The sequence below is a fragment of the Abramis brama genome, assembly GCF_963993115.1.
Source record: "Abramis brama genome assembly, chromosome: 18".
Classification (NCBI taxonomy): Eukaryota; Metazoa; Chordata; class Actinopteri; order Cypriniformes; family Leuciscidae; genus Abramis; species Abramis brama.
In genome coordinates, this window is record NC_139980.1 from 25,719,891 (window position 1) to 25,735,266 (window position 15,376).

A 15,376-nucleotide genomic window follows, 5' to 3' on the forward strand; every position below is an offset into this window, starting at 1 on the left:
TGCCTGTAATAAAGCACAATTTAGCATGACACTAAAACCAATTAGCTTTCTAATGTGCACGTTCATGGGTACTTCATTTGTTGCGCATTGGCCAAGGAATGAAATGGTTTCATGCATCAGTCACTTTGTCATTTCCCTTGATGAGGGAAGTGATACTCTGACACTAGATCCTTCACCCCAGGAGCCTAAAATAAACATTCTTATGCCAGCTGACCCATCACAGAGCAAACCTTACATCAATTGTACATCACATTGCTGACATCTAGTGCTAGACTGTAGCTAATGCATAAGAATATCACTGATGAGACTTAGGGCTTGCGCCAATACCCACAATTGCAGTCTTGGTGGTCACTTGAGAGCGCGAGGACGAAACAGAAAGAAAGTGTGCAGGACTTCCGAGGCTACACCCTTTGAAGGCCGTGAAGGTCAGACAGAGCTTTGTTAAATGGGATGGCCTATAGCCTACGGAGGACTGTTCTTGTTGCCTAGCAACTGTGGTGGGTGAGTGGCAATAACGTTTGTACTGGACTTTTTTGAAAGTTATATTAAACTATCTGAAAACAAAACAGGGTTCACAAATTGTCTAATGTTCACCACGGTCCATTTCTGTATATAAATAAAGAGTATAAACTATATATAATTGCAACTTCGTTAGATATACTTGAACTGCTTTAAAAAAAAAAAAAAATGTATGTCATTAGATATTTCAGTAAGCTGAAACCCAATACTTACGTTTAAAGTGTAATTCTGCAATTCTTCCAATGAAGAATTTCTCACTCTTTATCAGTAAATCTCACACTCAGGTTTTTGTTATCCTCATTGGTATAGCTTACCAAGTCAATTAATTTAGAAGGCCACCAAATGGGAAAAAAATGTACAAGGTCAATGAAACATTTAAAGCAATATATATATATATATATTTTTATTACCCTCATATTTTACTAAAACATTTTTGTTGGATCTCAAGATTATAACGCTGTAAGTGGGTAGTTTGTGGGAATTCCCAAAAAAGTGTGCTATTTTTAAACTAAAATGAGAAAGTAGGCTATACTTTCATTCTACTTTTTGTGTACTCAGAAAACTACTTCAAATTACACTATATAGGCTATATAAAATTTACAAATAGTCTAAAAATATGGAAAAGAAATAGAACATTTAATATATTTTGTGACAACAAGATACATTTCTTTTGATAACACATTTATCAGTTACAAGTCATTTGACCAGAGAGAGTGGAGTTATTGACAGGAAAAAAGTGGAATAAAAAGAGGATGGTAAAAGATAGACTAACAACTACAGTAGGAAACAAATCAGACTCGACAGTCAAATGCAACTTGAAATATCTACAAAACATCTACTAACCTATAATAATAATAAAAATAAATCTGTCATCTGTACATTTCATTTTGCAGTAAGACATGGCAATCTGTTTGTCTAGAGTGGTTTAATTAATAATGGGTATTAAAAATGGCATTTTTACAGAAATTGCTGGTCAGGATAAACAAAATTGAACATTCTAAAATTTAACCAGATAAATAACATTGTACAATGCTTCTTTTCACTGCGATTAAGTAACAGCTCATCTTAGTTATAAACACTTAAAACTCTCATTAGGACAAATATGCCCACAAGTGATATACTTGCATAAAACATATGCAAAAGTAATAAGTTAAGAAAAGCCTTACATAACACATTCACAGTTGAGCATTGTCATTTTAAATTAAAACCTTAATAAAAATGTAAAGAAGTTACGCTACCTACAAGATTGAAGTTCAAAGCTCAAAGTTTTTGTTCACAGCACACAATTAAGAATTTGAAAGATACTGGGACACTTCACATAGTGCCTGAAAAAAAAAAAAGCAAATGTTTACAGGAAAATCTGAGGTAGCAAAGCCAAATTTTGTGAACTTTGGATAAAAGTCTTTTAGCATAGTGCATAATGCCTAAAATGCAAACCCTGACTAAATGTTTGTATTAAATATATACAGAAATTAAGAAAATATAGTTTTGTTGTTTTTCTTCTTCTTCACAAATTGCTGGTCCTGAGAAAGAACATTACACCTTTTCTTACTATACATATTAAAAAGAATATCCCCCATCATACACAATATACAAAAGCATTACACAAATTGTCATAACAAAAGGTCAATGGTAAATAGCCAAGCATACACTTTGACTGTGTATATGTGTACATAAGATGAGATGGCAAGTTACGGATTATGCAAAACAAGAAAAAAAAAGCACATCTGTACAACAATATACATTAAGACATCAAGCTCTGAAAACTGAATCCGTAAACATTTTGTGACAAGGCAGAAAATTTGGTGCTCAATTGCTAAAAAAGTCAAATATTTAAAAAAGACAGCAAGCTGCTAACAACTCATTCCCAGTCTGATGTTCAATGTCATCCTGAGACATTTCATTTGCCCCGAGTGTCCATAACAGATTGAGTTCTCAGTATATCCCAGGGAAAATGCGGTACGGGACAGCTTTGCAGTACTCTTCCCACGCAGAGCCGTACTTTTTCCTGCACTGACGCTCGTCCCGTGCATTACGGTGCACCAGCACAGCGATCAAGTAGATCAGGTAAAAGTAAGGGATCAAATGGTTGAATCCTAAAGGAAACGTCAGGGATAAAATGGTGGAATTGAGTCAAAACAGACTGATAAGAAAGCTTCATTTCATCAGAAAGGTGAACGGAATCCGAATACTTACCACATGGTAGAGACCATGCCAAACCCATGATGATATCACCCAGGTAATTAGGATGACGGACGAACCCCCAGAGACCAGACACAATAAGACTCTTTCCAGTTGCAGTAGGAATAGTTTTCAGGTCTGATAAGATAAAGATCAAACTATTTTAGACCAAACAGTCTTAACAATTTATGTTTATTCTTTTGTTTTATCCGTTTTAAAACACTTACGAGACACTGCCGGGTCAGAAGGGTTTTTCCTGAAGGCAAACTTCTGAGAGTTGGCTTTCCGGAAAATGTAGTATCCAACTCCTGATGGAGAAGTTAAAAAAACTCAAGTTTAAAGTCTGAGCATATCAATATCCTGTTCTTATTGGCTGAATTAGCATCTAAATGTACTTTATGGTGTAGCTAAAGAAAAAATAGTGGGAAAATGTGTCAGAAACTGACCATTCATAGTGATGAGGGTAACAATCCAGAATATAGAGAGTTCGTTGGGATGGCTGACTAGATAGTACGCTTGACAGGTGAATGTAAAGGGAACAAAAGCCAGATCTCCAAACGTCAACATAAATCCGAAACCATCATAGACTATATCCATCATGCTCAGAAGTTTCTCCTGAAACACAGAGTGATTTAATTCGAATCAGTTCATGGTTTCCACAATGCATTAAGAAATAATTATGTTTGTTTTGGAAAACCCTTGTTGTACCTCATGCCAAAAACCATCAACAACCCACAGGAGCTGGAAGATGTTGACCAGGAGCATCGCTGGAGAGGGATTCTCGAGATTCTGGAGCTTCATTTCAGCGAGCAACATCGCAAAGTTAATCAATACCTGTGGAAACAAGCAAGAATTATGTTCCTTTAATTGGTTAAAAAATACACTTTAATAAGGAAGAAAAGTTAAGGAACCACAAGAAATCTGAGTGTTACTGACTTCATCTGGCAAATTGCAAAATTTTGACCACAAGAGGGAGCAAAAAACAATGACAATACTCACCCAACCCATCAGGCCTGGGCGCATTTCACAGAAGAACTTGATATCGAAGTTTTTGATGCGGGGATTTAACTCTCTGCCCATGAAGAAATCATAAATGATGTAGCCTAGAGGAATAAAAAGAATAATCTTTTAAATCTATTAACTGTACCTGTCAGGTACATATAAATCCTTCCATGCAATCTCTATAAAATGATTTTATTAGAAGGCTTATCTAGTAATCATAAACAACTATGACTGGTCTATTTTAACTAGCACTGAGGAAAGTAACAGGAAATACATGTCAACTCTGTCTGGATGATCATTTAAACCTGAAAATGGGTATGAGAAACTTTAAAAGCCATAGAAGTGAAAATACTGAGCCAAAATGGGAAAAGTCAGTCAACGCAGCTTGATCTCACACTATTCGTCTTACCGGAGTTCCCTCCAGGAGCGAGCTCGTCCTCAGACGCCCAGCGGGAGCGGACGAACAGATAGACGCTGAGAAGAGTGGCGATGAGCAGGGCCGAGGTGCAGAACTGCAGGAAGTGAGCATGGATGTAGCTGAGATCCACCTCCAGGTACATGGCAACACCTACTGCCACAGCCGTGAGGAGGAGTGCATAGAAACCTGACGGAGAACAGAAGCTGAGATCGTCAAACAGCTCGCTCACAAATATAGAGTAGTGAAGATTTTAAAACCAAACTGAAATAAGCTTCATTTTAAGGGTTTTCAATCAATGTAAAGACTGACCATTAATCCTATATTTCAAGGTTTTCCCGTTCTTGAGAGGCATTCCTTCAACGAGCTGTAAAAAATAAAAAATAGATTAAAGCTAAATAGAAATATAAAAAAATTAAAATGACAAAAGCACATGCACAAAATATAACTATAAAAAAATATATTTTAATAAACACTATAAAAGTATATGAATACTACTAAAATAACATTGGTATAGTGCTGTCATGTTTGATAAAAACAAGCTTAACATATTAATCTTAATCTGCATCATACAAAGGATTTTCCTAATATTTCAATCATAATGACTAAAATCATGATATGAGTAACTTTATATTACAGTAATCCCCAAATGTTTTATATATTGCATAACCATGTAGTTAGGGATGCACATATATGAAAAATTTGGCCGATACTGATAATTCTTTATTTGAAAGCCGATAACCGATATATTGGCCGATAAATCTAAATCCAATTTTTTTTTAATAATTTTTGAAAACCTGATTACACAATCAGGGACACAATCAAAATTGATTCATAACAAACAAATCTGACAAAAAAGTCTGACAAAGAGCTGTTTTATAAAGGTAATTGCAAGTTTAAATCTCGCAATTCTGATATGAACTTGCAATTGCAAGAAAATGCCAGAATTGTGTGATATAGTCGCAACTGCGTGTTATAAAGTCAGAAGTGCAAGATATAAACCCGCACTCTCTATAGATTTTTTTCTTTCACAATTGCGACTATATATCACAAAATTTTTCTCATAATTGCGTGATGTAAAGTCGCAATTGTGAGATTTAAACTTGCAATTCTGAGAAAAAAGTATTTTCCTCCCAGAATTTGACTTTATAAATTGCAATTACAAAAGTCAGAATTGCGAGTTTATAATATTAAATTATTGCTAGGCAACCAGGTCCTTTTTGTTTCATAAAAAAACAGAATCATCTTGAAATAATCTGTTTAACCTCAAACTCAGGGAAAAGCACTGCAATTTTTAGATCCTATCATAATTACCCTTAAGCTGCTGGAAACGAAACCAGATGTTTTCCAGAGAGGCTCTCTATCAGCATGCCACCTCTAGTGATTAATCTAATTTAGCCTGCTTCACTGCAGCTAACAGGCAAAGCAGAAACAAGAGCCACAGAGTTATGTGGTCATGTGCCTAAACCCGGGTCACGGGGAGTCATGTGATTTGGGACCGTACCTTTCCGACAGGGAGCAGGGAGAGGAAGGCCTGGAAGAGAAGCCAGAGCAGGACGATGCCAAAGACCTGACAGTCCCAGAGAGACTGAAGGGTAGGAAGCTCAAGAGGAAAGCTCTGGAGACTGGCATCCTTCTGCCCACCGAGAATGAGCAGCGCCAACACAGCCACGGGCAACAGAACCATCAGGAAGAACACACCTGAAAGAGGAAAGGGGCTCCTTTATTATAATCTTAACCAATGATTTATTTTAAATATGCCAGAAAATAGGGGGAAATGCACAAAAATAATCAGAGAATTTCAGACAAGAAATTCTGTTTGCTTTACTGTAGACTTAATGTTTGCATTAAAAAAGGCTATATTCTACACTTTTTTTTTTTTTTTAGCATTTTATTTTATTTTTTTATTTGTTCTTAGTCATTTAGTTTCATGACATAATACTAGATAGATGTTGATAAAAATTGGTAAAAGCCATTTTAAAATGCTCTGGTAAACATTTTTGCCCCAAAGATGTGTGCTGCGAATATCTACACAGTACAAAAGTACATTAAATCACTGACAAGACTCACCAACTCTTCCACCAAACTCCAGATCAGTTGTCTTGATGGCAGCAGGTGTTTTAGTTTGCGATAATGCCTCTGTCTCTGTCTCTTCCTTTTTCTCCATCTCTACTGCCTTGCCATCGCCCTGGTCCTTCCTGCGCCGTAGATTGTAGCGTCCACCTGCCTGGTTCTCTGATTCAGTCTCTGTGTTCTGCTGAACATTACAATGAGTCAAGAAGTCAGCATACTAAATGTGAACACTTTATTTACTGAACACAAAAGAATACAAACCAATTTAAAAAATATATATATTTCACACCCATAAAAACAGAAACACACGGCTGTTCAAAAGTTTGGGGTTAGTAAAAGAAATTAATACTTTTATTTGTATTTGATGCATGGCCAAAAGTGACAGTAAAGACATTTATGATACAAAATATTTCTATTTCAAACAAAAATATTAAGCAAGCAACACAACTGTTTTCAACATAAGACACAATAATAAGAATGATAATAATAATACTAGAATGATTTCTGAAGGATCATGTAACACTGAAGACTGGAGAAATGGATGCTGAAAATTCAGCTTTGCATCACAGGAATAAATGGCATTTTGAAATATATTAAAGGGGTCCTATTATGCTTTTTCACTTTTTCAACTTTAGTTAGTGTGTAATGTTCCTTTTCGAGAATAAAAAAGATCTGCAAAGCTCAAAGTCCACTCCAAAGGGAGATATTTTATTTAACAAAATCCACTTTTCAAGAACTACAACGAACGACCTGTTTGTCTACAACACGATTTTTCCAGGCTTTAATAAGTCATAATGTTCCTCATTTAAATAATCCGCGCCCATGGAATAAGCAAAAAAGCGGATGAGGTCTGGATGAGCTGCTGCTATATCAAAGAGACGCTGTTTTTTCCACAACTCATTTGTTTGACCTTCCTAAAGGCTGATGAACTTAAGAATGGTTAAAATGTATTTTATATTTATTTTGAACATTATAATCCCGATGTTTATCTGTGCACAGCACATTTTACAGAGAAAAGCTTCCAGAACCAAGATGCAGGCTACACACATAAGCTTCTCCTGAAATGGAGCAGTTTCGGGACAATCTGTTGTTTATAGATCACAACTTGTAAGTATGTCTTATTATTTGTAGTTGCATTTTCTATTAACAGTTCTAATTATAGGTTGTATGTTGTTGCTACACTCGCCCGTTAGCCAACATTAGTGTTGATATAGTGTTGTTTACTATAGCTTTTGTAAGGCTGTTCTCCGCCCCTTAGGAAAATTAACCATGTTTTTGTGATCGATTACTGTTTGTATAACCAGTTTTCCGACATATATCATGATTAAATGGGGATAACATCGTATCTATAATGTATAAGTAAAACATACCACTCTGAAACATCCTGTGAAATCCGTGCTTGCAAAGTCTGTGCATGAAATCTGTTCTGCACTGTCCTCTTGTTAGTGTTTCGAAATTGCCGCCATCCTTTATATTTACACTAAAGAAAAACGCAGTTATGGAGAGCCGGGACATTTCCCAAACACGTGCTAAGCGCTGCCAATCACAACAACCTGGGCCAGCTAACCAACCACAGCACATTTCGTATTTCGGAAGGAGGAGCTTCATCAAAAACGACGCATTCGGGACAGACTGGGAAGAGAGCAGCAGTAATAATGTAAAATATGTGAAAAATAATGCATTTTTTGAACAATCAAGCATGAAAACATATTCTAGGACACCCCAAAAACAAAATCAAGACTTTGTAAAAGGGCATAATATTCTTTCAAAAACATTTTACTAACCCAAAACTTTTGAACTGTAGTGTTTATGTGTTACGGCCCCCTTAAAACCACTGCTTCCCAATTTGAGAAACTCTAGTGTCAATAAAATAAGAATACGTGTCATGCTTTGACTCAATGTTTCAGTGGCAATCGATCTCACTGTCAGTCTAAGTCAAGAAATGTTACTATTTTGTGACCGCACAACTGTAAGGGTAAAGCAGTCGGGTCATACTCTGTAAAGCCCATTCAATTGTCCCATGAGGAGAAACATGCCGAAAAACGTGAGGGTATGATTAAACAGAAACCGCAGTCAGCTTTAGCTTTGTGTGGACAACTAAATGGGCTCCTGTCACACATGAGAGGCACAACATGCATGCATCATGACATTCCAACCTTCACTAGACCAGTTTCTAACATACAGACCCATACCTCAGTGATTGTGGAAGCTGTATTATCTGTATTATTTTCTTCTTTCTTCTCATGTTTGCTGTTGCTATTGTTCTCATGTTTCATCGGCTGAGACAGATGACAGTCAAGCACACGTGAGGTGAACCCATGAGGAAAGACAAATAAGATAACAGCATTAAAAGGACTGGGTTAATGGCTCTGAATTAGATTAAACTCCTATACTTAAAATCAACACAAGAATGCCATCACATGAATAAAACAGATTTTAAAATACATTAAAATAGAACAAAAATATTTTAAATTGCAGTAATATTTCACAATTTTACTGTATTTTTTAAATAAATGCATCCTGGTGAGAATAAGAGGCTTCTTTGAAAAAGAGACTATAGAGTGTGTGTGAATCTGAGCATCCTGGGTTAAACAGATCATGCAAAGAGAAAGAAAGACCGAAATAAAGCGAGCGTGTGTTTGTTTTGTCCTAACAAATGAATGTCCTTACCACAGGTGTGAGTCGGATCTCCAGCACTTCTTTGAGTTTTTCCTTGCGCACTTGCACATCTGTGGTGCGAGAGGAAGATCGACGGGACGTCCTAGCAGGGGAACGGGAGCGACTACGACGTGGGCGGCCCGGTGAGCGAGAGCGGGATCTGGACCGAGAGCGTGTAACACCCTGCTTAAATACGGCCATGCTCTGCAATAAAGAAAACAATATCCACAAGACACTGCAAGTTAAGTTCAGTTAAATCTCTATTTAACTGCTATTTTCAGAGGCATGGATTAGAACCTAGAAATTAATCAAGTTTTAGGAATTTTGAAACCTTTGAAGAAATATTATTACATTAAGAAACATTCTGCTCACTTTCTAGGTCACTAAAGTAATCACATTAGAAAATGTGTCTTCGATCAAGTGAACTCATTTGTACAGATGGTCATATGTTTTGGCTCTAATTGTAGCACAAGAAGCCATTTGAATTCTCAAATCATGCTGGAGAACATGTCAGAGAGAGGTTTCATACCGTGATGTCAGTTTCCTTCAGCTCCAGCTCAGTACCATCTTTGTAGATGACGGTGTAGAGCCTAGTCTTGCTGTCGTAACTCAGTACCTTGACCTCATAATAAAGGTTACTGCCAGGCCAGCGGCCCATTACAGTATCTCCATTTTGAAACCTTGTAGCCGGCATTCTCGTTTACCTACAAAACAATTAACACAAGATAAAAGGTCTGCATCCCAACCAATTCACCATGTTTTTTTCCCACAGGAATCGGATTGGTATGATGACATTGTGCATTCTTATGGCCTTTCCAGTTTAACAAACTACTAAACAACATAACAGTCTGGAAATGACATACTAGAAACTAAATGCTTCAACACTGACTTAATGATAGCATTATGCAGCAGTGCAGCCCTTAAAGATGAAGTCAGTGTGTAACTTCTGTGCCAATAGCATCACCAAACTGATTGTTTAACTGGTTTAAGCACTCAGACAGGTCTTACAAGACAAAGTCTTTCACTGAACAGACAAACTAAAAAAAACACATGGTGAGACCTTCAGATGCTAAAACAAAGATTTGATGTAATCAAAGTGCCACAGTGTTTATATTTTTGGGAAATTTTACCCATGAATAGCTTACAGTTGTCTCTGCATATTAAGCTGGGATTTACATTGGGAAAAGCACACATCACCTTTAAAAAACATAAGGCACACGAGCATGTGTGCTTCAAAACAAACTAACAATCTAAATTCTTTCCAGACCTAAAGATTCTGTGTGAATATTTCAGACATGTCCAATGGTAAACCAATGAGGGAAACACCACAGTAGCTGCACATGGCCTGATGACAATGAAGCGGTGATGTCAGCTGCCATCTCAGAAGTGCTGATGGGTCTGAATTACACATCCACACTGTACTCTCTGCACCCGCACTATTGTTGAGCTCTCAATGGCCTTTATGAGAGGGATTCTTCTACTATCACACAGGTAACGAGCTAACCAAAGAGATGACTTTTACTATCCAGCCACAGACAAAAACAATCAATAAAGAAAGACCAATAGTAATTACTAGTAGTATTGTTTATACATATTCACACTTTTCTACTCAACCAATTCTTTAATTTTGGATCAACAGATAATTTGCCCCATTTGGTGGGTCTTTCAAGCTTAAAAACCCCAAAACAAGATTTAAAAAAAGAAACAAGTTTGCAACTATTTTACTGCAATACACTTTGCATAAATAATATATTAACATATAATAAATCCAAAAATAATAATAATGTATTCATAATGCAGATTTTTTTCATTGTTGCAGTCTAACTATTATGCTTTATTATTATCATCATATATTTAAACAATTTAAAAAACTATAACTTCACCACTGAAAGACAGTAACGCTTGGTGCTGATTTAAAAATCCTTGCAAAGAAATTTTGTTGTAATGACCAAACACCACTCATAACATGAAGCAGTTTCCTTACCACCAATACATTAATGATTTTAGCACTTAAGCAAGACCAGAAACATGTGCAAGTAAAAATCCCACTCACACATATAGAAGCATAGGCTATTTAGTAGAGTCAAGGCACACTCCGTTATAGGAAACACCCAAAAATTCTTATTGAAACCACATGAAAAGTACAGCCCATAAAAACATAAGCCATCTATCCTAAACCATCTAATCCCATGAACACATTCCAGACATTCTTGAACCAAAACACACTGACACACACCCAACAGAGTTGAAGTCCAGCACTGCAGAAATCCCATGTGCTTCCAGAGTTGAAGTGAAACTACAGAGCAAAAGGTTTAAACTGTGTGAATGTGAGTGGGCGGGGTCTGGTGCCTTTTGTTATGCAAATGTAATGGCACAAGACGACACGCGCGCTTTACTATCACTGCCAGCGGCTATTCAAATTAAAACTTACTAACGTTACAGAAAATCTGACTTGTTTAAGTCAACAGTATGCCAGACACTGACCACATTTGTGAAATTTTAATTGCACATTTACAGACCAACGAAATTGCTTAGCTTTGGCGGACTGAACATACATCCTGAAATATTTAGCCTAATACAAAAAAGTCTGTAAAATAAAGTATTACTGTGTTTATGCTTTGTGTTTTCCATGTGATACGGAGGCACACAGAGCATTCACGTGCTGTTCCTTTAACACAGCAAAAAGAATGACAGGAATGGAGGGAAAACGTCATGTATTCAAACCATTGTCAGTCAGCAACTCCGCACGCGAGAGGCTCATAAGACAGCAACATTAAATCAGTATTAATAAACAACGAGTACAGAACTCAGCTGTTATAATGAGCGAGTGATGTATTTAACACATAATTACTGCCAAACCACAGTCAAAAGACCATTAAAAGTGGTTATTTAGCGCAAAAGAGTGGAATGAATCACTTGCAGTTTTGTATACAAAATAATGAAACCGAAAGGTCCAATATGAAGTAAGACATTAACTTAAACAGATATTAAAAACGAATGCATAATTTAATTGTGGAGATAAAACATACGAGTTGTGTGGACGACAATAAATGCGCGCCGTGCCCAAGTTTCCTGTGTAACGTTAACGAGCCGGCTGGAAATCGAGTTATCATTCAGATCCAACACCAAAACAATGATAAACAGCTTTATTCACATAAATAATGAGTATAAGTGTTCGGTACATTATATGCAGGAAGTAGTGACTGTTAAAAGCAATATATTATGTTTACTTCATAAAACAAGAGTTGCGGGCGGACCGAGCGCTGATCAAGTTCTGTACCGTTAACTACGCAGTCACAATAAAGGCATTTCCAGACAAAAACATTAAACATGCAAAGTGAATTCATTAAGATTTCTTACCTGCAATCGATCTTAATCTCCTAATAATAACTAAAGCTTCTCCACGGAACTTCATAAAATAAAGAATATCGTTTTAAAAACTGGCCCCCGCTTTGAATACGTTCCTCCCTCCGTGACCGCTCAACCTACCAGCGTCCTTGAGGGCGGGAAGCTCTGTGATTGGCTGTCATGTCCTGTTTTTAAATTTCTGAATTTTCTGATTGGACGGCGGAGAGGTTTGCGTGAGCGTTGATTGGAGACGAGGCATTTGAGTTCGAAGGGATTTGGGTTTTACAAAATGGAGTCCTGTCTTGCGAGACAGTTAATCGGTGAGATATGAGAGGAGACAGGACAGCCGACGTCATAGGTTGTGCTTCTACCGCGAAAAGTTTCTTGTAAATGTTAAATAAATATACTTCATTAATGTAATGTTTATTAAACTGGAGTTGACGTTAATATAGTTGATTTTTCAGTAATGAAGTAAAGCAGTAATGCTTTTGAAATACATAAACTAATAACTAAAACGATACGTCTTAGAATCTGTTGGAAGTTTTATGGTTTTGATTTTATTTTCAGATCTATAATGTTCATAAATGCTTTTAATCGCCCACTTCTGATTTATCATGTTGATTGAAAGGTATTTCTATATTAAAACACAGAACCTTGTTTTGTCGTTATGTTATATTAAGCTACTTGTATCTTGTCAGTAGTAAATGTGGTAGCCTACCTTAGAAAACAACACTGAATAAGATGATCACTAACGTTATAAAGTTTAGAATGAAAACAACAGACGATTACATTTTAAAGTAATATATAGGCCTACTGAGCTTTCAGCCTACAATTTTTAATCATGTGAACTTTGTAGGGCAACTAACATTGTGAAGTTTAAAATAGATTTCTGTGATATAATTTACATTTGTACAGATACATTACATTATTAAATTAGGTTGTTATGAGTAATAGAAATCTTATATTGAATGTAAGTTCTATAATGACTACATAATATGATTCCAATATCTTTTTTTTTTTTTACAATAAACTGCTTAATTTAGAAAAAGAATCAGTTTGCTGACTTATTGACCAATCAAACGTGTTCATCACAAACCAGCTTTTCTTAGGTTATGCTGAAGAGTAGGTGCACCGCAGATATAGCCTCACTCTGTTTCCGTTTTTGCAAAGTTGCACTGCTACAATATGACTTCAGGTGAACCATAGCATTGCCTTTACATGCTCAGTCCTGGAGCTGTCTCAATTTGTGCATATTGGTGCTTGAACTGCTAGTAGCTGCTTTCTGGCCCAGTAAGATTGCACTGTAGCTGTGTTTAAGAGGAGTAGCCTATGATGTTCTATAACTATTTGTGGAACTCATCTTTAGTTGCAGTTTTATTTCAGTCCTGCCTTCTTCCTGTTTGCCACAACGGAACAGTGCAGCAGCAAACAGAAAAGCAGCATTTTCTTTCGATGAGGTGTGAAAGTTGAAGTTATGTCATGTTAAACAAGGTGCAAATGAGTAAGAAAGTCAAATAGGCTTTCGAATCTTACCAAGATAAGATTTGAGTGGAAATCAATAACCTGAATGCAATTTAATCCCTTCAGGATGTGTTTGCTGCTTTGAAAGGAAAATACAGTGAAGTAAAACTGTGGTTTGACATGTAATCCATTTCTGCTTTTTAATTCATAAATAAATGCAAACAGCAATGTATTGCAATTTTTATTTAATTTGCTCAAACAAAACAATGTTAGCATGTAAGAAATTTCTAATTAACATGAAAACAGTATGGTACAACATGAACGATAAAAAAAAAAAGAAACTGAAAATTGCATTACAAGGACATTCAGTTGAATCTGACCAGCTCATAATCGAATCTCAGTGTGCTGACAACACCATCAATGTTTTCCTTATATTGTTCAACTGATTTCCACCACGACAAAGATCACTTCTCAGATCCCACCAGCATACATGGTGTTAACCATAACACAATCCACACTGTAATGCAACAGAAAAAATGACACAGAGAAAAGAACGTGAATGCATGTTTGATTTTAAAGTGTCCTTTGTAACTCACTGAAGCAAAATGCAAAACAAATGAATAAAGTTATGGCAGGCCCTAAATTAATGCTCTCTATATATACGCTTTTACATTTTTGACATATCAAATGCAATTTCCGAACAAGGCACAAACCATGAAGATCACAAACAGGTTTATCCAGGAATGAATCAACCCCGATCAAAACATTTTGCTTAATCTAAAGACCGATCAACAATAGTTATTTGTCGTCAAAACAAAGGGATCTGGAGATTGTGACGTTCTAGAGATAACCGTTTAGCTTTGGTGATACTGCCGGTCACAAAGTGCCGGCCGTCTTGTCAGCAATATAATCATTTGAACTTCTACGGGTTTTTAAAGTGCAATCAATGCTGTAAACACTCTATACAAACGTTCTTATTCCTTGAGAGATTATTTTCGAGTGATGGTATTGAACTACGCAAGTGAGAAAAAAAAACCTACGGATTGATTGACAAGTGAGCATAGCATGGGGGAAATGGATAACTGAGGAAAAATCTGATCTGAGAGAACGTCAAAAATGTTCTCCGTTATTCTCCTCAAAATTTGCACAGCCTATAATCACACTTCATGTTTGTACAAAGATTTCGGTCTTAAAAAGCACATTTCCCAATAAAAGTTCCCTAACAAAAGTGTGTTGGAAGATAAAGCCCCTCTGAAAAACAGCCAAGTGCCTTCCGGTGTGCAGAGAGGTAAAACAATAAATGATTGGACAAAAAAAATAAAAAGTCCCATTTAAAAAGCTGTGATGTGCTGCTTGGCCCTCATTAGACACTCCAGACTTGTTTAGTTGGTTAATACTCCATGCAAAATGAATAATTTGCCATACATGATCTTTCACATACTTGCATCCAAAGGAAAATGAGTAAAATGTCATACCCCTGCAAATTTATTATGGCTATAAAGAGGTGTCTGTTGTGAACTGCACTTTTGAGAATGCGTATGGAGAACATTCGTACACAGTTTGAGGGAAGAGTGGATGATCGATCAAAAACAAAAAGAAAAAATGCGTAACAATGCTACACTTATTGCTTATGAACTGAAAACAAAATTATTTTTCGTGGCAACCATTTTTCCCTTACCGTTCATAAGAAGACATGCACTGAAATCGAAAGAAATACGA

The 15,376-nt window shown here is 36.4% G+C and overlaps 2 protein-coding genes across 11 annotated transcripts in view; both read right to left on the reverse strand.

The window, feature by feature from the left end:
- Positions 1-1,134: 1,134 nt before the first annotated feature.
- lbr (lamin B receptor) lies at positions 1,135-12,364 on the reverse strand. Of its 3 annotated transcripts, none has more exons than XM_084090514.1 (14): positions 12,209-12,364; positions 9,378-9,552; positions 8,861-9,052; positions 8,383-8,469; positions 6,188-6,371; positions 5,622-5,818; positions 4,430-4,484; positions 4,112-4,306; positions 3,700-3,803; positions 3,409-3,534; positions 3,147-3,315; positions 2,928-3,008; positions 2,716-2,838; positions 1,135-2,615 (listed from the first exon to the last, which is right to left on the reverse strand). In XM_084090514.1, the coding sequence occupies exons 2-14, from the start codon at positions 9,540-9,542 to the stop codon at positions 2,455-2,457; spliced, it is 1,839 nt and encodes a 612-aa protein (XP_083946640.1). In that variant the 5' UTR covers positions 9,543-9,552; positions 12,209-12,364; the 3' UTR covers positions 1,135-2,454. The 3 variants fall into 3 exon arrangements, with proteins under 3 accessions (XP_083946640.1, XP_083946638.1, XP_083946639.1); XM_084090512.1 differs by having other exon boundaries at positions 6,188-6,374; XM_084090513.1 differs by lacking the exon at positions 12,209-12,364 and adding an exon at positions 11,085-11,172 and having other exon boundaries at positions 6,188-6,374.
- Positions 12,365-13,885: 1,521 nt separating this feature from the next.
- Positions 13,886-15,376, reverse strand: part of enah (ENAH actin regulator) — a 112,096-nt gene continuing 110,605 nt past the window's right edge. For all 8 annotated transcript variants that reach the window (XM_084090506.1, XM_084090510.1, XM_084090505.1 and 5 more), the window contains one exon: positions 13,886-15,376. This exon is cut by the window's right edge and continues 1,037 nt beyond it. The gene's annotated coding sequence lies outside the window, so the exon portion shown is untranslated.

Coding starts and splice junctions, on each gene's coding strand:
- lbr (XM_084090512.1), bottom strand. CDS start 9,542: ATGCCGGCTACAAGGTTTCAAAATGGAGATACTGTAATGGGCCGCTGG. Junction 4,307..4,429: donor CTTGAAATATAGGATTAATG/GTCAGTCTTTAC, acceptor GTTCTCCGTCAG/GTTTCTATGCACTCCTCCTC. Junction 3,316..3,408: donor TTGATGGTTTTTGGCATGAG/GTACAACAAGGG, acceptor TCTGTGTTTCAG/GAGAAACTTCTGAGCATGAT.